The 22515-nt window shown below is 34.4% G+C and overlaps 1 protein-coding gene and 1 long non-coding RNA gene across 2 annotated transcripts in view; one reads left to right on the forward strand and one right to left on the reverse strand.

Moving 5' to 3' along the window:
• The window catches only part of LOC140144758 (uncharacterized GMC-type oxidoreductase Mb1310-like), a 58621-nt gene extending 38682 nt beyond the window's left edge, over positions 1 to 19939 (reverse strand). The window contains exons 1-2 of the mRNA XM_072166564.1: positions 19733 to 19939; positions 19177 to 19242 (exon numbers count right to left, since the gene is read on the reverse strand). Coding sequence (XP_072022665.1) covers positions 19177 to 19242; positions 19733 to 19939 — 273 coding nt within the window. The remainder of the gene's footprint in view (positions 1 to 19176; positions 19243 to 19732) is intronic.
• LOC140144763 (uncharacterized) lies at positions 1878 to 4680 on the forward strand. The gene is made up of 3 exons (XR_011857929.1): positions 1878 to 2118; positions 2598 to 2766; positions 3650 to 4680. It is a non-coding gene; the product is annotated as an uncharacterized lncRNA (long non-coding RNA).
• Positions 19940 to 22515: the final 2576 nt, after the last annotated feature.

Below are 22515 nucleotides of genomic sequence, written 5' to 3' on the forward strand. Positions count from 1 at the left end.
TTACAATTTCCCGTACCACAATTGAAGTGACAGTTAATTTACATGCAAATTAACAGTTTGTCCTGTTTTAAAAACAATATATACAAAAAAGACGTTAAAAAATCAGCAATTTTACGTTTTCCTGTAAATGTAATGTTTAGTTTAGTTTTTAACGATAACAATATACAAAACTAAACAAATTACTGTAATTTTAATATAATTTTCTGTTTATTTTTACAAATAAAAACATACGTTTGAACATTTTCTTACAGTTTCTTATAAAAGTACATTACGACACTGTTAAAATCGTTAGAATGTTAATTCACAGGTAAAAAAACGGTTTTTTACCATATTTAAACAAAGTTTACACAACATATTATGGTCAATAACCGTATATTTACAATTTCCCGTATCACAAATAAGTGAAAGTTAATTTACATGAAAATTAAACAGTTTTTCCCGTTTTTAAAACAATTTACACAAAAAAAACGCAAAAAATCAGCAATTTTACGTTTTCCTGTAAATGTAATGCTTAGTTTATTTTTTAACGATACAATATACAAAATTAAACAAATGACTGTATATTTAATGTAATTTACTGTTTATTTACAAATAAAAACATGCGTTTGAATGTTTTCTTACAGTTTCTTTTAAAATTACATTACAGACACTGTTAAAATCGTTAGAATGTTAATTTACAGGTAAAAATACGGCTTATACCATATTTTAACCAATTTTACACAACATCATGGTCAACAACCGTAAATTTACAATTTCCCGTACCACAATTGAAGTTCAACGTTAATTTACATGAAAAATTAAAAGTTTTTCCTGTTTTCAAAACAATTTATATACAAAAAGACGCTAAAAATCAGTATAATTATACGTTTTCCTGTCAATGTAATGTTTCGGTTTTTTACGATGTAATGTGCAAAATTAAACAAATGACTGTATATTTAATGTAATTTACTGTTTATTTAAATATAAAAACATGCGTTTGAACGTTTTCTTACAGTTTCTTTTAAAAGTGCATTACTAACACTGTTAAAAATTGTTAGAATGTTAATTTACAGGTAAAAATACGGCTTATACTATATTTGAACAAATTTTACACAACATTATGGTAAACAACCGTAAATTTACAATTTCCCGTACCACAATTGAAGTTCAACGTTAATTTACATGAAAAATTAACAGTTTTACCGTTTTCAAGACGCTAAAGTCATCAATTTAACGTTTTCCTGTCAATCTAAAGTTTAGTTTGTTTTTAACGATACAATCTGCAAATTTTTTATAATTTAATTTTAATGTAATTTATTGTTTATTTACAAATAAAACATACGTTTAAACCGTTAAAATATTAGTATGAAGTTAATTTACAGGTAAAATATGACTTTCACCATTTTTTTTTTTTAATTAACACTGTTAAAAATATCAAATTAAATCATAATATAAATGTGAATTGATCCTACCGCAGGTAAAAACACATAGGACCCTAATTGTTTTTCAACATTATACTTCACTTTTTAAGTGTTTTGAGATATATTTTCATAGTTTTATAGAAGCAAACTATTCCGTTATTTTACGGAACATTCCGGCAGCAGGGTTACGGAACATCCGTAAATTGTAATTTATTCATTCCGTAAAACTTATTCATTAAAAATACAGAATAAAACGAGGTTTCTTACGGAAAATATTCCTTAAAAATACAGAATATTCGTAATATTCAGTTTTAACGGTAAATATTCCAAACAACTCGGAATCATTCCGTATTTTTACGGAATTAATGTTATTTTACAGAAAAAATATGGATGTTCTGGTAAATCCGTAAATTTACAGAAACAAACAAATAAAAATGTATTTTCTTTTTGAAAACCCGTAAGTTCACAGGTCTCCTGTAATAATACTTTATAGACCGTTTTCCCTGGGTAATTATGCATAATTGATTGAACTGAGGATGCGCTGTTAGTATCAGAATACCGCATGCAGAGGAGCAGCCCCCGGGGAGTAGCCGTTGCGCGCTGTAATGAGACGTATATCGGCCGATAGGACTTGAAGAAGACGACCGTGGCGTCGAAGTGTTTTACTTTGATAAGTTTGCTAGATCGCTTCTTTGCTGGTCAACTTTAACAGAGACAGGCAAGTAAACGCTAGTTGTTTTAGTTCACATGGTTTAAGTGCATGGTACGATCTAAATGCCCATGTACCGGTACCATAGATCAATGCTTATCTTTCTGTGGGTCATTTGGGTCAGTTTCTCAAACTTCAATTTCGGGTCAGTTTTTTCAGTTGCACAACTTGCAGGAGAATGTGGACCAGACAGTAGGCCTACTAGTGCTAGTAGGCCTAGTGGCAGTACAATAAACATGCCAATTGTTCGACCTACTTGTAGCATTTGTGGTAAACAGTCAAGCACTATTAAAAAGTATGTAAATCATTGTAGAAGTGTATAAACACTATAAAATAAGTTCACAGGTCTCCTGTAATAATACTTTATAGACCGTAAATTGTAATTAAATATAGTCAGGAATACTGTTAGTAATTAGGTGCATGAAAAAAACGCGAAGGGTCAGCTCCTCCTTAAGTTGATGCATTTTATCTTTCTTTACTTTAAATAGGAGATTCACCATTTGACACTAACAAGTTCTCACTGACAATAAATGGGAAGGTAGTCATTGATCTCATCACCAACCAGCTGTCAGCATTGGCCCTGTGGTTCTCTACATTCTACGTCTTTAACTTCGAGTACCCTGAGAATATCGGAGCAACATTGGAATTTATTCAGAGGTAAGATTATATATAAGGATGTTTATTTCTCTGCTTCATTTGCTTTGAGGTGTTGTGTGATGTGTTTTTCATTATTAACATTTTGTACCGCCCAACACATTATGGATTGGATGAACTGAGGGTGCAAGAAGCTATTTCACAATTTATTTGAAACTTTTGCAATAATTTTGAAACTTTTATAATAGATTTGAGGAGTTTTATGTAAAATGATCATAGGAATTCAAATAATGTGTCATTCATTACTGGTTTCATTGTACATGTACTATTGTAGCCCTTGTAGCTTTTAATTATAATAACAATGATGAAAACTAAATAATGTGCATATTTTGATTGCTTCCAATGTCTGATGATATTTTTTTTAATAGTATTTAGTAATGCTGGAAACAAGTTAAAATATTCATTTTATTATTGGCAAATCTGCTGTATAGATTTCAACAACAGTTCAAATGGACAAATTGCTGTACCTGAATCCAACCTTAACATTAAACAGAAACACCTGAATCATGTGATCATCAATCAGTGTCAGTTGATGTGTATGGGCCTGTAACTAGTGGGAAAATCATAATTTGTAGAGTGGTTAGTCCACAGTAGGTCAAAAATGTTAAAATTATACAGTCCTTCAAAATAAACTAATATGAAAAATCCATGTAGTGCATAAGTTTCAACTTAAATACCTTTCGTTGTAATAATTTAGTGCAAAACCCTTTTGATATATGAATGAACCATGAACCATATTCTTAGATGTTTGTGACTTATGTTAACAGCATTCAATGTCTATGAAAATCTTTTACATAGAATATTATTCAATAATAAAAACTACAAATTACAATGTATTGTCACTGATATTGAATGAACTGACATGAATGTATGAATTTGATTTCAGGTGCTTCCTTGGCATCAACCCTAGTCAAGGGTCCAAGAGAAGTAAAAAGAAAGGCAAGAAGACAGCCGTTCATCCACAAGTCCTCCAACTATGTAACAAACTGAAAGACTTTGAAAGTGATTGGCTATAGACTTTGAAATTGAACGGATAAAGGAAGCTATATCTTATCATCTAAATCATCAGATGTCGAATTGATGTTTACTGTTCTGAATTATGTATTCTGTTCAGAGTAGGTTGTTGCATATATCTATATCAACAATTGAGAAATGTGACTGGTTACTAGAGCTATGATTGGGTTCAAACTTCGGCAATCGTGAAACAAAAGTGCTGGTTCAATATTGCGCCACTGTTTATTGTGTAATACACGAACAATACGTGGTCGAACCAGTTGTAACACACCAGTTGCCCAAGTAGCCAATCATAGTGAGACTCACAAATAAGGGAGCTAAAAGTATTACAAATGAACTGATAGTTCACCAGTGAGAGACATGGGCTACTCTATGGCAAAACTCCACTCAAAACTAATTGAAAAGTGATCAATGCTTTTTGTCTAGCATTACTGTGATTAGTTCTACAGTACCGTACCATTAATCATGTTAATTGTACAGACTAGTGACCAGGAGATTCTGGGTTCAAATCATACCACCAGCACATTGCTTACTTATGGAGTGAGTTTGGGTTGGGACTTGGCCTCTGTCATCAAGTATTTATTCTAGTCTTTGTAATCTGTTTAAGTCATGGAGTATTATGAAGATACCAAGGAGTATTCAATGAACAAATTCCAAGAGTGGAATTCACAGTGCAGGCCTATACACGATTTTCTATGTTTGAGTTTATATTTTTGGCCTCACAAAAAGTTTGTGAAAGTTTTAAGGGGAGCCGACCTTCGTGCACCTAGCGGTACTACTCTAGGCTGTATTGTGAAGAATTGGGAAAGGCTAGAAAATGAAAGTTGCTATGAATATAGCTAAGGTTTTTGCCATCCTTCCTATGTAGTTTGATTTTGTTTAGCTTTTATTGATTTTCGCATATAGTGTCAAATGTTCAAAACTTTTGTTTTTCGAACATTTTACACTCTCGAAGAAAAATTTGTAAAAGCTAAACAAAATCAAACTTCATAGACATGATGATGGTAATCTTGGCTATAGTCATGGTAACTTTGGTTTTTGTAGCCCTTCCCAATTCTTCAGAATATAGTCAGGAATACTGTTAGTAATTAGGTGCATGAAAAAAAAACGCGAAGGGTCAGCTCCTCCTTAAGTTGATAAAAATATCAAAAATAGCATTAAGAAGATACCAAGAAGTATTCAATGAACAAATTCCAAGAGGGGAATTCACCGTGCAGGCTTATATACATGATTCTCTATGTTTGAGTTTATATTTTGGCCTCACAAATTTTGTGAAAGTGTAAAGTTGATAAAAATATCAAAAATAACATTAAGAGGATATCAAGAAGTATTCAATGAACAAATTCCAAGAAGGGAATTCACAGTGCAGGCCTAGGCCTATACATGATTTTCTATGTTTGAGTTTATATTTTTGACCTCACAAATTATGTGAAAGTGTAAAGTTGATAAAAATATCAAAAATAACATTAAGAAGATATCAAGAAGTATTCAATGAACAAATTCCAAGAAGGGAATTCACAGTGCAGGCCTAGGCCTATACATGATTTTCTCTGTTTGAGTTTATATTTTTGGCCTCACAAATTTTGTGAAAGTGTAAAGTTGATAAAAATATCAAAAATAACATTAAGAAGATATCAAGAAGTATTCAATGAACAAATTCCAAGAAGGGAATTCACAGTGCAGGCCTAGGCCTATACATGATTTTCTATGTTTGAGTTTATATTTTTGGCCTCACAAATTATGTGAAAGTGTAAAGTTGATAAAAATATCAAAAATAACATTAAGAAGATATCAAGAAGTGAACAAATTCCAAGAAGGGAATTCACAGTGCAGGCCTAGGCCTATACATGATTTTCTATGTTTGAGTTTATATTTTTGGCCTCACAAATTATGTGAAAGTGTAAAGTTGATAAAAATATCAAAAATAACATTAAGAAGATATCAAGAAGTATTCAATGAACAAATTCCAAGAAGGGAATTCACAGTGCAGGCCTATACATGATTTTCTATGTTTGAGTTTATATTTTTTGCCTCAAATTATGTGAAAGTGAAGTTGTTGAAAATATAAAAAATAGCACGTTATTTATATTGCTATTGCTATTTGTGTCAATTCATATCAAAACGATGGACTTGGTCTGAGAATAAGAAATCAGATACTCTTAGTTAATCATCAAGGCCTACTTTTACTTATATTTCACTTCCTAAAAATGCTACCAAATTTGTAATAATTAAATGCTTATTTACTTAGTTACACAGGAAATAAGTCAACTTAAGCTGCGTTCTCACATGTATTTAAATCCAGGTTTATCTTTATCACCTATAAATCCGCTGCAATTAAAATAAATCCGATAGAATCTCTGCACGTCCAGACAGTCAGGTTTAGTGCCTAAATCCAATAAGCTTAAACCTGGGTTTAGACTATGTGCTATTTGAGCATATTTCCTTAGAACTTTCGATTTTACGAAATGTACAAGTGTGCACAAGACAATTTTCGATGTTTTATCTTCAAGTTCAAAGCAATACTTTGGCACGAAAATACCCGTTGTTGAAATTCGAATGATATAGGCCTACAGCATGATGAAAATTTGCCCTTTCCTCTGCTGCCCCGAATAGCTAAAAACGTTGACCGTGACTTTTATATAGTAGGGGCCTAACGCGATCAAAATATGAAACATGAAATTCTAAAATTTATAACTCAACTCGTAATACCTGCTTCCATCATGAAATCGGCACCCTATAGGCATAATACATGTAATAGAGTTCGCTTCTATCTAAACTGCGTAGTTCAATGGGCATTATGTTAGTTTTTTACCCCCTTAAACCCGACAGCTCTACGAACACCGTTCATACACAGCGGATTTAAGCTTAAACCCGCTACTAACCCTGGTCAAAAGCAGGGTTAAATTGGCGGATTTAGGGCTCGATAAATCTGCTAGACTTAAATCCGATGATCGTTCAGACAGCAATTTAAACCCGCCGCTAAATCCATCTGAATTTAAACCTGGGTTTAAATGTCTTAAACCTTACTGTGTGGACACGACTAATCTTTTTAATTTCATTTTCATACTCTGTATTATTGTACCAAAAGTCGTTTTGATATAGACTGACAGATTTACATGTATATTGATACATTGTATTTGTTGCATGTGTAAGTTTCGAGGGTTTAGTTCAACAAAGAGCTACAAAGGGCTCTCTGCATTTTGAGGAAACCAATGTTTATAAGATTTTACTGATCTTGTTCATCTGTTTGTTGTTGTTTATCTCAGCTGTGCTGATTAATAAACAGATTGTGAAAACACCTTCGTGTGATTTGTTGTTTATTCCTTTTCAAATTAGTTTCTGAGTACTCACAGCATGAATGTGTTACGAAGGCATGATTTATAACAATTAATGATCAGTCAACAACTTTAATTTTCAGATGTTTATTTACGTTACCTGTAGCAACGTCTGCAATTAAACGTAAATAAACTAGTTTGTATTGTAAATTTTGCAGTACAAACCTGTGTTTACGTTACTACCTGGAATATACAAATTGAATGCGAAATAACGGCCTCACGTGGAATATACAAATTGACTGAAATAACCGCCTTCAACGCTATTTTACAGTACAATAGTTTATTTACGTTACTCCTGAAATAACGTCTTCAATGCTATTTTTTACAGAACAAAAGTTTATTTACGTTGCTACCTAGAATATACAAATTGACTGTGAAATAACGACCTGACGTGGAATATACAAAGTGACTGTAAAATAACCGCCTTCAACGCTATTTTACAGTACAATAGTTTGTTTACGTTACTCCCTGAAATATACAATTTTACTATGGAATAACATTCTGCCACGTTTATTTACAGTAGAACTGAAATTATACACGATCTCAGTAAAATAACATCTATCATGTATGTTCACGCCAACTGTTAAATAACATTAAAACATCGTTTGTTGACATTGTCAAGCGTCATTTTACCTAAAATGTTGTTAATTAAGAGATAGTATAGTGTTATATTACGGCTGAAGATGGCATTTATACTGCCCAGATACTCCAAATAACGGGTCATTTATGTAGAAAGTACCATAAAATAACACTGTTATCGTTAATTAACGTTGTTATTAGAATTTAAGGACCTCTTAAAAACGTTAAAAGTCGTATTATTGCATTATTCCACTGTTAATTTACCAGTAACGGGCACGAAGGAAAAAACCCGGTTTTTAGGAGAAAACGTACAACCGTTAAAAAATCAAACGAATTGTTCAATTAACGGTCAATTCTTGTTTATGGTTGCTGTATTTTACCGGTAAAATACCGGCGTCCCAGCTGCCAGTATTTTACCGGTAAAATACAGCATCCGTTAAAAATCAAACGAATTGTTCAATTAACGGTCAATTCTTGTTTATTGCTGTATTTTACCGGTAAAATACTGGCAGCTGGGACGCCGGTATTTTACCGGTAAAATACAGGTTTTTTTCTAACAGTGTATGAACTAAAACACTATCAATACATTGTTAACTATAATTTAACTAGGGATTCGTGGGTAACCAAAATGTTCGTGGGTAACACATATTTGAAGGTATGTATTGGTAAGCGGCAAAATAGAAAATATTTCAGAAGGTTGGAAACCATCATGCGGTTATTCCTCCATTGTGTTTCAATGATTCCCGTTTCTCTAACCAATTGCATTCAAAAAAAAAATGGTAATTTAGGATAATCAATCAAAACTTCATGATACAGCTTCAGTACACCTTCAAGAGGACGCTATTAAACAGGACTGTTTTGGAACCTATTTCGCATGTTTTCAAAATGTTAGGATGAATAAGAAACATATAATTTAAGAGTAAATCCTTGGATTCGTGGGTAAAGCCGAATTCGTGGGTAAAGCTATAAGTACTATAGTACCGTTTGGGGTTTGCGTTTCTTAGGTGCATAAACTGTAAGTACTGTAAAATTATAGCATACCCATGGCTTGAATATGTGCTGATTTAAACTTAAAATAAACAATCTCCTTGTTTTTCAAGGTTAGCATCTATACGGGATTCGTGGGTATCAAAAGTTTAAACCGTCGTAGATTCTTTTTAAAGCGGTGAACGTATTTTTACGATTTACAATTTTAAGCGCTTGTCAAACTAAATTCAGTGTCCAAAGTCATTAAATGTTAATTTAAGTTATGGCAATTATACTTGCTGGACTCGTGGGTAGCAGTTGATACGTGGGTAACGTCAAATTTGATTTTATGGAATTTTATGGGTAAAATGTATTTGCATAAAATAATCCCTTGGACCTTGGAATTATAGAACGAAACTTCGTTTCATGATATAGTCATTTATAGCATATTCACTTAACATTTTCAGAACGATCATTTTATTTTTGATACGCGGGTAACAAAATTATTAGCCAAATTGACTTAATGGCCTATAGAGTCCACAAACTTTGGTGGAATTCAATCGTTTTACATATGATGAGAGATCATACAAACGTCTTTCTAACGGTAATAATTTCATTTTGATTGAAGGACTTTCAATGACATATATGGTCCTTTATCTTTGAATTCGCGGGTAACGCCAATTCATTTAAGCCATCATAACTTGTCCCCTGATATGACTTGCTAGTAAAGGTCTACATGCTCAAAGAGAGCACATTGGACGTGACATGATATGCTCCATCAATAACGTGATGTCCTTGATTAAGGACCTTCTAAAGTGGAAAGTTAACATAGAGAGCATCTTGTCCCGCTTCGCTGGAATTGACCAAATATTGACGCCGCAGCGTACATTTAAATCAATGTAACCCAAGATTTAAAAGTTGCAGTAACTTTCTATTGATACGTATTCAGTATAATGAAAGGAAATCTGCTCGGCTCTCATGGGAATGTTCGTTGTGTTTCATGTATTTGGGGTCAAAATGTCAGGAAAATCAATATCAATTGTCATTATTCTTATCGTTGGTCAATATTCACTTAATCCCTAGTTGAAACATGAAGAGTTAACACTTCTTTAAATGCCTCACCAAGTTGTCATTTCAACGGTTAAGTCACATCAGGTTAGGCTGGTCATCTTCGTAACATCTCACCTTTTGATCATGCCAAGGTTACAAGAGACTTCATCTTGATGGACAATAATGCAACCAGTTTCTGGAACAAGAGGGCATCAATCAAATGTTTGATGCCAAATCTCCAGACCTGAACCCGTTGGAGCATTTGTGGGGACACTTAAAGTACCAGGTAGACAAGAGAATCAAGCCAACAACAACTTTGATTGGACTGGAACAAATTCTGAGACGGCAATGGGCAGCAATAGACCAGGGACGCATCAGACGTCTTGTAAACAGTATGAGGCGGAAGTGCTTGGCAGTTCTTCAGGCAGAAGGAAGCCACACCCGATATCAACTGATATAAAAGTGATCATTACAATAACAGCTACAAGAGACATTTGTCAAAAAACATTAAATCACATGAGTTTAAAACTGAAAATGACAATGTGTGTAATGATATCTGAGTGTTTTTGTATTGTTGTAAGTGCAACTTTCAAATATGGACCTCACTACATTAAATTGACCGGTGTTTTATTTATTTCTGGGCTATTATATCAAATGAAGTGTCAAAATGCGCAGAAATAAATTCCGCTTCCAACACATTTTTACGGATTTGTAATACAATAACCCGTTTTTGGAATAATGTCTATTATTTAAGGGGGGTTGGTTACTTTTTTTGAGATGTTTATAAAAACATGTATTATACTTATCATGATTTGGTATTAGTAATACTAGTATAATCCACAGCCTACATTAAGTTATGTATTTCAATACTCATGCATTCATAACCTCATGAATATACGTAATGCATCACAGATAATAGAGAGATTGCTATGTTCCAAACGCAGCACGTGGACCGTACGTTTTCACGTACGTTTATACGGTGTTAAATATTGCTAGTCTCGGTTCCAAACTGGATTGTGCTCATTAGTCACGAAAGAGAACAAGTCGGCTGGAATAAATACTATAATATTTGATCTAATCTAATCTAGGTCGATAGAGGGCATAGTGATTGAAAAATTAATAGTAAGCGCAGGCTACTGAGTCTCTGCCTAATTCAAACAGCCCGCCTTTGATTTTGACTAAAATTTTGACTTAACATGCTGCTTAAACTTAATTGTATTTTTGTGCTCACCAAATATCATAGTTGCCCAAAAACATATATTTTTGTAGATCAAAGATCAAAGATCACTACATCCATATATCATGACTTTACTTTCAAAATGAGATTTTTTCGTCCTGAAAATTGGGCGCGTTGCATGAACTTCGACATGAGGTAAAATCAGCATATTTCAACGTAGCATCTGCGTTTTATACTACGTTGGAATCCAAAATGGGAAATCACAATGTCATTTTTTTTTTACGTAAAGTATCACACACATTTCAATGGACAATCTCTGCGTATGGACATCGCGTATAAATGTTGTCGATTTTAAACACATCGCTGTACCTGTAATGATTTGTTACAAACAAAAGGATCATAATGGTAATTAGACTTTCCTTCGTATGTTCATTATCATTGACTGTCTTAACATATTGTGAAATGGACAAATTTTATGCATTTTCAACGATGTATCTACGTTTATTTCGCACGTGGAAAATCTTCAAAACTGGCTAAATACGTGACCTCGCTTCGATACAGGAGAGTGGTTTTGAATAGATCAACGTACGTCCGATACCTACGTTTGGAAATCGCAATCTCTTTAATAACTGAGCAGTTCCGTAGTTGCGGACGTACATGTTCATAAGACTTTGAGGACACAGAATTTATAAATTACTGAAGTTTACTGAAGTGTAAAACATGACAATTTAATTCCAATCCCATTCTCAGTTGGCATGACAGGTCACAAAAACACCTCCGTTGAGGACGTATTCACAGATAGTGAACTTTTTGAGTTGCTTGTGTTTCAGTTACAATTGCTCTGTAATGTTCATATCTTTGATAGAAACTGGTACAGTTTTATCTGCATGAGGACAAAGCTAAAGAAATCCACCAAAAAAAAAAAAAAAAAAGAAAAAAAAAAAAAAAAAAAAAAAAAAAAAAAAAAGATCAGAGTCTTTATCTTTTGGTCAAATTTGTCAATGTTCTCTACAATGATGACATTATTTTTTAATACTGAGCAGGGATGCAAAATCAAGACCCCTCATGCAGAGAAAGTCAGTTATCAACTTTCAAAATGTGTAAACATTATTAGTTTGAAATCAAACGAAGACTTTAAACATGGTGGTTAAATGCAGTGAACGTCCGCAACAGAGGTCAATTTTCACATTTGTACAGGGTGAAAAATAAACTTGTTTTGAGTTTCTTGAAATAGGCAGCATATTGTTCATCTATTCGTGGGGATTCAGAAAAAGAATAGTTTGCACTATCTGCAATGTCAAATTACTGAGATATGACATAAAAACGAGATTCAAATTTGGACCATTTGGTTGACATAATTACGGAACTGCCTAACTAAATACTCTGCCGCAAATGCCGGTTTTGAATAAGTATAATGACCGCGTCTAGCGACGTGGCTAAAGAACGCTTTACAAATTAGTGATTTGGTCACACTTGCTGATCTTGGTATGTCATGCCATGGTCACATGGGCTATTTTAACGTGCTTCCTGGCACGTTCGTGCAGTGAGGATGAAAATCCGTGCAATGAGAATTAAAAATCCGTGATTAAAATATTACTATACAATTCAAGTTTCAACCCGACAAATGACCAGGATATTAAAGAAGTTCATTTACAAAGTACGACTGATCAAGTCGAAAAATCTTCTGCAAAACGCAAAAATTGTTTGTGGTAATCAGTTAAACATTCATTTCGCGAAAAAGAGCAATATTTTTGCTACAACGCCTCTAGCGACGCCCATTACTCCATGATGTTTTGGTCATTTGTGAGGATAAGCCTCGGGACGAGCAGATCAGTGATTTTGATGATTTTTGCAACATTGTAAAGACAATTTATGGTTTTGGAATCTTCACGAACGTTTTAGGTTTACTGCCGATATTTTAAGCTACGACCTAAGTCCCCAATCCACATGGCCTATTTCTATTGAGTTATCCTGTTGACGCTCCTGAACACTAAATGATAAACTCTTCAAATCATTTAGGTATTTAACCTTTATGTGTATTGCTTATTTAACACCATGTTTATGAACTGAATATCTGAGTGATTAAGTTTTAAGTTAAGCACTATTTGGCCATTTCATAATACTTGTATATGCAACTTTGACAAAATTTTTATACAATTTGCAGGTATCTTATATGCACATTTGCTCGTCACTAAAGTTGCGAAATTTGCAGCAATCTTATCACATTTTGATAATTTTAAGCGGCTGTGCGATATTTCAAGAAATTGTAGGCACCTTTGTATACCTTCGTGTAACATTTGTATGCGTTTTTGCATTTTGTCGTGTCCTTTCATCAAGCTACAGCTAGGTAAAAAAATTACAATTCATTTTAATGAATTTATATTTAAAATGAAACCCTACCCTTCTGAATAACACCATCCACCCAATTTCTTTTATGATTAACATAAAACATAATACCGTTTTTAAACATTTTTTAAACATAATATCGTTGAATTGATTAGTGAGCCAGGTGTGTACTTTCATCAAGCTGTAAGCTAAGTGAAAATAATGACAAGTCAATTAAATGGATTTACATTTTGAATGAAAATCTACCTATTTAAGGTTAATATTAATTATTTTAAACTGTTGTGATTTGGTAGTTCACAGCATCTTACGAATGGTAGTGAGCTTTGGCAAAAACTGTATTGCTCAATTCATAGCGAGTGTGTAGAAGGATTAAAATATCACAGATATACTTTTATACGCGTTGCGTTTCTTGAGTTACGTTGTAAAGAGGGCTGAAACAACAACACTTTTGTAAAACGTACATAACTCATTAAAAAATAATAAATTAAGCAAGTTTGCAAAGTATAAGATTTGCAAAATGAACTTTTGCAAAACATCAAGGTGTTATTTTTCAATAATATATTGATCTAGATAATGCAAATCGATTTTTAGGTTGCTTCGACCAACAATACCTCGTCTACCCTTAATAACTCCCAGAATATATTTTCTGATTTACATTTTGTAAACCATAATAGCATTAACTTGGTATTAGTGAACCAGGTGTGTATACTTTCATCGAACTGTAGCTAGGTTCAAATCTTTTTTAAAAAAATCGAGTCAAATGCACTTTCAAAGTATTATGTTTTGTAGATATTTTTGGCAGAAAAAACGTCACATGACAAAATAATGAGAATGGTGGACTAACGAAACATTTGGTTAGCCTGCTTATTATTTGCAATATTCTTAATCGTGTGACCAATCATGTAAAATAGTCTTAGAAACAATAACGCGTCCTGATACGCCAACGTTTTGAAATATTGTAAATGAGAATTGCAGATAATATAAATAATAATATCAAATGTTTAAAGTTAAAGTTTCAAAACTAGTTTATATAAATGATAATACATTTTAACAATAATACAATCATTAGTAAGGTATTTTTAAAAGCAAGAAATAGAGTTACGCATAGGAAACTGAATGTAAAAAAAATAATAAGAGTAAAGGACGGTTTAACCCACCCAACGTGTTACAATTAAAACTTAAGACAAACAAGTTAACAAATGTCAGTGTAAACTCCGCAATCGGAGAATGCACCGACATAGGAATCGAACACGTGACCTTCCGCGCAGCTAAGACAGTAGGATATACAACATATGCACAACATACTGCCCAACAGACAACACTGGATCAAGAGATCAACAAATGGTGCTTAATCACCACTGTAGCAAATATATGTTGAAAGTAGGAAATACAGTTGCGCATGGTAAACCACAACAAACAAAGGCATTGGGGATCAATTTAATGATACAATAGGAAACTGAATAAGCGTAAAAAGAGAAAGGGAAATTTTTGCCAGGGAAGGGTCAGGGCGCATTGATAAATACGGTACCAGCCTCCCCCATCAGTTAGTTGATAGATTGTAGAATGTTCCCGGGGCGACCGCCAGTCCCCATGTCAAAGAGAAATATTTAACGCCACTGGTTGAGTAATTTTTGAAAAAAATATCATAAACTGGAAGGAACTGGAAACAGCCTCTAGCCGGCCAACACCCCGCCCAAGTGCCAACGTGCAGTGTCGTTTTCCCCTAAAATAGCCCCTGCATGGTCGTGCCCATGGGTCACGTGCGTATTTATAAATACGTACTTATAAATGTACCGGTGGCAGAGCAAGGTTAGATGGTTTTGCCAGTTAAAGTAGTTTTCTTTGCTGATTATTACTCTTTCAGTGGTACAAAATAAGATTTTGGGGGATGTAAACTGGTAGCCCTTGGGCAATTAGAAATATTCAAGATGGCCGCTATGGATACTAAAATTAAGCTGGGTTATTCACTAGCGTTACCATAATAAATGATAACAAAGTATTTTGTGTAAATTATTTTCCTTTTGGATGCTTTAAATATAAACTATATACAGTTTTAAACATGACACTCTCGCAATTCAAAATGGCCGCTGTTAAACGTCATAAGCAAAAACTATTAGTTTCAAGGTAAAGTTCTTTTGCCAGATTTTGTTTCTTACAATAATTAATGACACCCTAGAATTAAGCAGATCCAGTTTGACATTTTACTTCTTTACAATCGCATAACAATTCCAAGATGGCCACCACCGAAATGAAAGATAGAAATATAACACATTTTGGAAGACTTTTTGCAGGGAGTGTATTGAGTGACAGCTCGGGGTAAACAGCTTTCCATTTGGTGATATCTGAACTGATATCTGTATCGAAATTATCTGCCCAACTTGTACCAATCCTTCCTGAGCTGAGCGCCTTCAATTCCTTGACGACTAATATCAACAGCGCCTACAACTGCAGCCGAAATTCTTGAAGTGTAGGACCGATCATTATAGCAACATGTAACCCGGTAGTCGAACAGATGGTTTATAATCATCTTTGAATCTCTGAGTAAGACACCCAATGCCACTTTAAGATCCATTGCTTGCTTTTGCACAGGACTTTGTCGCCTATCAGTAAAGCTGACAAGGACTTCATCAACTTAAGCGAGGAAATTGCAGCATGTCAGATACTGATTATGCAGCGAAATCCTCGTCGATAGGGACATTGTAGTGTGAATTTACAATGCGAATGCCATTGCACTCTCGTACTACCTGTTTGGCTACTCTTTGTATGCTACTGCCTATAACAGTTTCATTATAACTTCACATTTCACGTGCGTTATAGTTGCAACGGAATACGATAATACTAGAATAACTTTGTGATGAAAGAACTAGAAGCTCGCCGGTAAAGTTTGTTTGGATTTCTTCATTGAGTCTCTACGATCAGCACGAGTTAATGTGATTTTCAAATGTGTGCAGCATTCCTGATACAATTCAGCAGGTTTCCAAATGCGACTCTTATTACCAGATAGGACATCTACAGCATGTTTTAGGAATTCATCAGTTGCATCTTCTTTAGATGCTGCAACATCACATCGTGTATTGCTTTTGTCACTAAAAACAGTAAAATAATACAGTTTGTTTGCTTGTTTTATTTCTTCTTTAATCTGGAACAATAACTGAATTGAAAACACAATCATCTGTTCTTCCTTGAGGTACAGGATCTCTGTGATGCCTAATTCCCATCGCGTGAAGATCAGTTTAGATCACTCACAGAGATTTCTAAACGTTCTCTGATTTCCTTTGCCTACCCAGCAAACACAAAAACGTTTTAAAAACATTTTAAATAAGTTATATTTTGGCTTTTGGTTCGGGTAAAAACATTTTAATAACATTAAAATGTCGGGTTACATAAAGGTCATGATAACGTTTTAAAACGTTTTGTATGAAAACACACTACAACAATATATTTAAATGTTTTCAAAAAATGTTATTGTAAACTGTTTTTGCAAACATTTTTGCAAAATATTGTGTCAATACTTAAATAACATTATGCTAAAATATTTGAACCCAGCAAACACAGAAATGTTCTTAAAATGTTTTTTTCAAACCTTTTAATAACATTTAAATGTCGGGTTATATCAAGGTCATGAAAACGTGTATAAAACGTTATTGAAAATATTTTGGGCAAACATTTTTCGCAAAATATTTTTTCAACCCTAAAATAACATTCTGTTTAGAATGTTTTGTATCAAGTTTTCAAGAATGTTTTTGGAATGTTATTAAAACGTTTTTATACCCTTTATATAACCCGACATTTAAACGTTTTCTGTAAAACATTTTTGTTTGCTGAGCAGTAGATTATCAAAAATGTTTTTAAGGTTATGAAAACGTTTTATACTCTTAATATACCCTTTATATAACCCGACATTTAAACGTTTTCTGACAACCTTTTATAACCTTTTGCGAATGATGTCGAAAACGTTTTGTGTTTGCTGGGTAGCTATCACCACGATCGCGCATTTTGCTATCAGATACTCAAATTTTGTAGATATGTACATATATGCAAGCTTCCATCTGTCTAGATGCTTTGAATCTTTTGGAGTTCACACAGTTCCCCACATTAGTATTCTTGGAAGTCAAAGTGGGGGGGGGGGGGGAGATCAACGTAGTCGTTTGGCGGACTGGGTAGAACCATCTTCTACATAATTGCCAATATTAGTTTTGCGTGTGTATTTACAATTTTTATGATAGTTAATCTTAAGAAACTTATCATTTTTCAGGCTGACATAAGCTGACATACAAATCATACTCATGGCCCATTATTCGAGAGCAACGATCTAATTGGTGTATTCTATTGCTAAAATGGTCTGAAAGACAGGTAAATCTTTACGCAAGTTGGTTAAGAATGATTAAATTAAATAAGAAGAAACGTATGAGTATGATATGTTATGCAAACCATTCAATATGTTAAGAAAAGACAGTTACCTATTATGAGCATACATTACACAACTCACGGGACGTCATCATTGCAATTTGGGATCATTGAAGCGTGTCAATTCATAATCTACATGCATATATTGCATATTGAGCCCACACTACCATTAATGCGCACTAAATACGCTATAATTATTTGTTTTGTTATAAAAAAATCATTTAAATGCTATATAAGAGTTACGTGTCGGCCATTTTGAATATCTCAGATTGCCCAAGGGTGACAATTTCACACCCCTTAGAATCTTATCCTACACCACTCAAAGATCATTTATCAGCAAAAAAACTAAATTTAACTGCCCAAAACACTATAATTATTTGGTATGATACCATTTGCCACTAGAACACCATTTGAATGCTATTTCAGAGTTACGAATCAGCCATTTTGAATATCTCGGATTGCCCAAGGGTGACAATTTTACACACCCTAGAATCTTATTCTTCACCACTCAAAGATCATTTATCAGCAAAAAAATAAACTTTAACTGCCCAGAACAGTATTTCGTATGATACCTTTTGTCAATAAAACACCATTTGATTGCTATTTCAGAGATACGTGGCGACCATCTTGAATATCTCGGATTGCCCAAGGGTGACAATTTCACACCCCTTAGAATCTTATCCTACACCACTCAAAGATCATTTATCAGCAAACAAACTAACTTTAACTGCCCAAAACACTATAAGTATTTGGTATGATACCATTTGTCACTAAAACACCACTTGAATGATATTTCAGAGTTACGAATCGGCCATTTTGAATGTCTCGGATTGCCCAAGGGTGACAATTTTACACCCCCTAGAATCTTATTCTACACCACTCAAAGATCATTTATCAGCAAAAAAATTAACTTTAACTGCCCAGAACAGTATTTTGTATGATACCTTTTGTCAATAAAACAGCATTTGAATGCTATTTCGAAGATACGTGGCGGCCATCTTGAATATCTTGGATTGCCCAAGGGTGATAATTTCACACCGCTTAGAATCTTATTCCACACCACTCAAAGATCATTTATCAGCAAAAAACAAACTTTAACTGCCCAAAACACTATAATTATTCGGTATGATACCTTTTGTCACTAAAACACCATTTGAATGTTATTTCAGAGATACGTGGCGGCCATCTTGAATATCTCGGATTGCCCAAGGGTGACGATTTTACATCCCACTGAATCTTTTTCTACACCACTCAAAGATCAATAACCAGCAAAAAAACAAACTTTAACTGGCAAAACCATCTAACCCCCAAAATATGGTGTTTGCAGCCGGACTACGTAGTCGAAGCACACTGCTCAATGTTAAGATATTTTATAAAATACCCTCATAACAACTGATGCGCAGTCGTTAACCTCAAATTGTTAAAATAAAAATGAGCATAGTCCTTTTGGAAAGGAATATCAGACTGATTTGAATTAAAATTGATTTACATTAAAACAAATATTTTTTTATTATTGCTAAAAGTAAATTATGTTCATACCTTGCCTCGCGGCCAAACACATACGTTGTCTCGATAAGCTTTGCATGCGTATAGCTGTGGAACAGTCTAAATAAGTAAAGATAAAAGTACATGAATTAGGATCAAATTTATGAGTTTTGCAGAGTGTCGAATACTTAAATCGCTGTTCTGAGTAAACGACGATTGAAGATGTTCCTACCAATCTATCGGTCCTTCTAAAGTTCAATCATAGAATAGAAGTATACACTGCTTTTCTGTTCTAAAGCAATTATTGATATAGTCATGAAAACGGCTATTTACAGCTATTCGGCTTTATGACAAACCCCAAACGTCTCGATCACTTCGCAAAAGATTTGTATGTAGGGGGTTGAAGATGTATTCATCTATGTATAAACACAGCACTCATTGTCGCTTAGGGGAGTTTTGTGCCTAAATTACGTATAAAAATAAATATAATAAATATAAAAATAAAAGTCCTTGACTTGCTTCCTATAATATCAGTCTACCAACAAGTACATTGCAGTCTTATGTTAAATAAAATATATATAAATACTTTAATAGCCTTCTTAACACATACCTTGTAATCCCAGTCGTATTTAGTCTTCATGGTGGCAGCCAGATTTCTAGGCACTCTGATAAGGTCTCCACCTTCCTCATCATTAGGCCCAGCTTCAAGCAGCAACACATTGATTGTAGTATCCTCGGACAATCTGGAAGCTACAACGCAACCTGAGGTCCCACCTCCTACGACTATGAAGTCATACAGAGCACTTGACGATGACATGGTGAAAGATACAATTTTGTATTTAGTCATGAAGGCCAAAATCTGGCAGATTTGTTTTTGTTTAGTAACAGTAGGCCTAAGTACGCGTTATCATGATTATGTGCAGACAAAAGTCCAAAGGTTCAGTTACTAGTTAGCGTAAGGTTCAGATACTATATCATGTAGTCAATAGAGACATTACGATTTCCAAACGTAGGTATCGGACGGACGTAGATCTATTCAAAACCACTCTCCTGTATCGAAGCGAGGTCACGTATTTAGCCAGATTTTCCACGTGCGAAATCAACGTAGATACATCGTTGAAAATGCACAAAATTTGTCCATTTCACAATATATTAAAGACATTCAAGGATAATGAACATACGAAGGAAAGTCTGGTTATTATTGTGATCCTTTTTGTTTGTAACAAATCATAATGATAAAGGTACAGCGATGTGTTAAAAGTTGACTAAATTTAAGCGCGATATCCATACGCAGAGATTGTGCATTGAAATGTGTGTGATACTTTGCGCATAAAAAATAAAATTGCAATTTCACATTTTGGACTCAACGTAGCATTAAAACGTACGTGCAACGTTGAAATACAGCAAACTCAAGTTATACTCATTTGAATACAACCATTAATTTTTATAGCTGCACACGGTTTCACCATAGATGAACTCCTGGATGGGGCAGCTTTAATTAGCATGAGGCCGCATTGATATGTAAATAGCGTATTGTTTTTAACAGATATCATGGGCAGCCAACCACGATTTATCAGCATTTAAAATATATGTTCATTAACAAAGATAAATAATAAAGAGTACAAATGACAATTAACTAGTAAACAAGCCTGAAATGAAATGTTGCCACGTGATTTCCCGAACACATAATATTGTTGCACGGCTTGCACATACACTGTGCATTTCTTTACCTCCGTATAAAATCAATTCTGTCTGCTTAGTGCAGATTGGTACTTTATTTTACTTGAGAGTATAATAGAAATACGTAAGACGAATAAGACGCCATGATGGAAGGTCAGGTCGGGTATCAAAGGTTATTATAACTTCAAATACTACTTGTATTTCACACCTTGCCTCTGTCACATATTTCCTTCATAATTATTATTGACAGCAAGTCCTAATTTTGACTTTGCTATTGCAAAATGTCATTTCATATCAAATTAGTAGACTTTCTTTGAAAAAACATATCACTGGTGCCTGATGGAAATACCCGTCCGCCATTTCATTAAGCTGGATCGTTTTCGCCTGGTTTGTGCCCAGATGTATTGGGGGCGCGCTATACTCTCATTGAACAGGCAAAGTTTGCAAACCTAACAACGTTGTTATTTGCAAATATCAATTAAGATGATCCAAGGGGTCGAACATGAATTATTATTCATAACGGATCGATAACTGGCCTCACTTTCTAGCTAGTAAACCAGCTGAATTTTTCATAGGTTTTGCGTTGCTAATAGAACAACCGTGAATTTAGTGTCACCCACTTGGTTTCACTCCCCAAGTAGGGCCTAGTTTGTTATATCAACCTTTATTCAGGAATGCAAAATACAAAATATAAGCAATGCAAGAATACAAGGAGGAACAAAAACCCAGGACAAAATCTGGACAAGATGCCCAAATTAATGCAGGGTGACATATTATACATTAGCAAAAATACACAAGAATATACAAACAAGCAGAACATACCAGGAATGCCAAGCAGGACTGAAAGGACCCAACAAAACGGCAGGGCGGCGGGTGCGATCACAAACTGATGTGGGGCTGATCTTCGGAGCCCCAGGCCGGCTCCTACCTAGCATTCCAGATCGTGTAACTAGACAGGAGGGCCATTTTGCTGAGTTCTTTCATGAATTTCTTGGACGGTTTGGCTCTGCCTAGAAAAGAAAATATCTCGACAATGTGTCCAACATTTTCTTGGGTAATTAGCCCACGTGATCCGACTTCAAAACATGTCAAATCACAAGTAAACCCATTATCTGAAATGTCGGACACAAGGTCAAGGTACTTCGTTTGTTTTCGCTCGTGGGCTTTTGATATGTTGGTTTCAAATGGAACAGTTAACTCAACAAGATAGATGGAATTGTCCTGCTTATTTTGGATGACAATGTCAGGCTTGAGTTTAGAAACAATGAAATTAACTGGTAGGGTACCCCCTGTTGTGGTGAAGCCCGAAATGTCGCTGAAGATAAGGATATTGTTTTCATGACCGGTTAACGCTTTAAGGGTGTGTTTGAGGATGGAGTTATGGCGCCAGGTGTATCTACCTTGATTTAGTGACACGGGGCAGTTGTTCAGAGCGTGGAGCAAGGTCTCAGGATTGCCACATAACTTAATTACATCCAGTTTGGACCCTTTTCCCCACGTTCTGAGGTTGCTGAATGTTGGTAGGAAATCAATGGCAGAGCGAACGGCAAAGCTGAGGACACCTCTGGGGAGATCATATATTATTGATCTCCATGTTAGGTCTAGGTTTTCAAGTTCAATGATATATAGAAAGATTTAACTCTTGATCACAATACAAAATATTTACCTCCAAAATTTTCAGCTGTTGATACTACAGCTTTCTTCAGCGGACTG

This window comes from Amphiura filiformis, unplaced genomic scaffold, assembly GCF_039555335.1.
Source record: "Amphiura filiformis unplaced genomic scaffold, Afil_fr2py scaffold_78, whole genome shotgun sequence".
NCBI lineage: Eukaryota > Metazoa > Echinodermata > Ophiuroidea > Amphilepidida > Amphiuridae > Amphiura > Amphiura filiformis.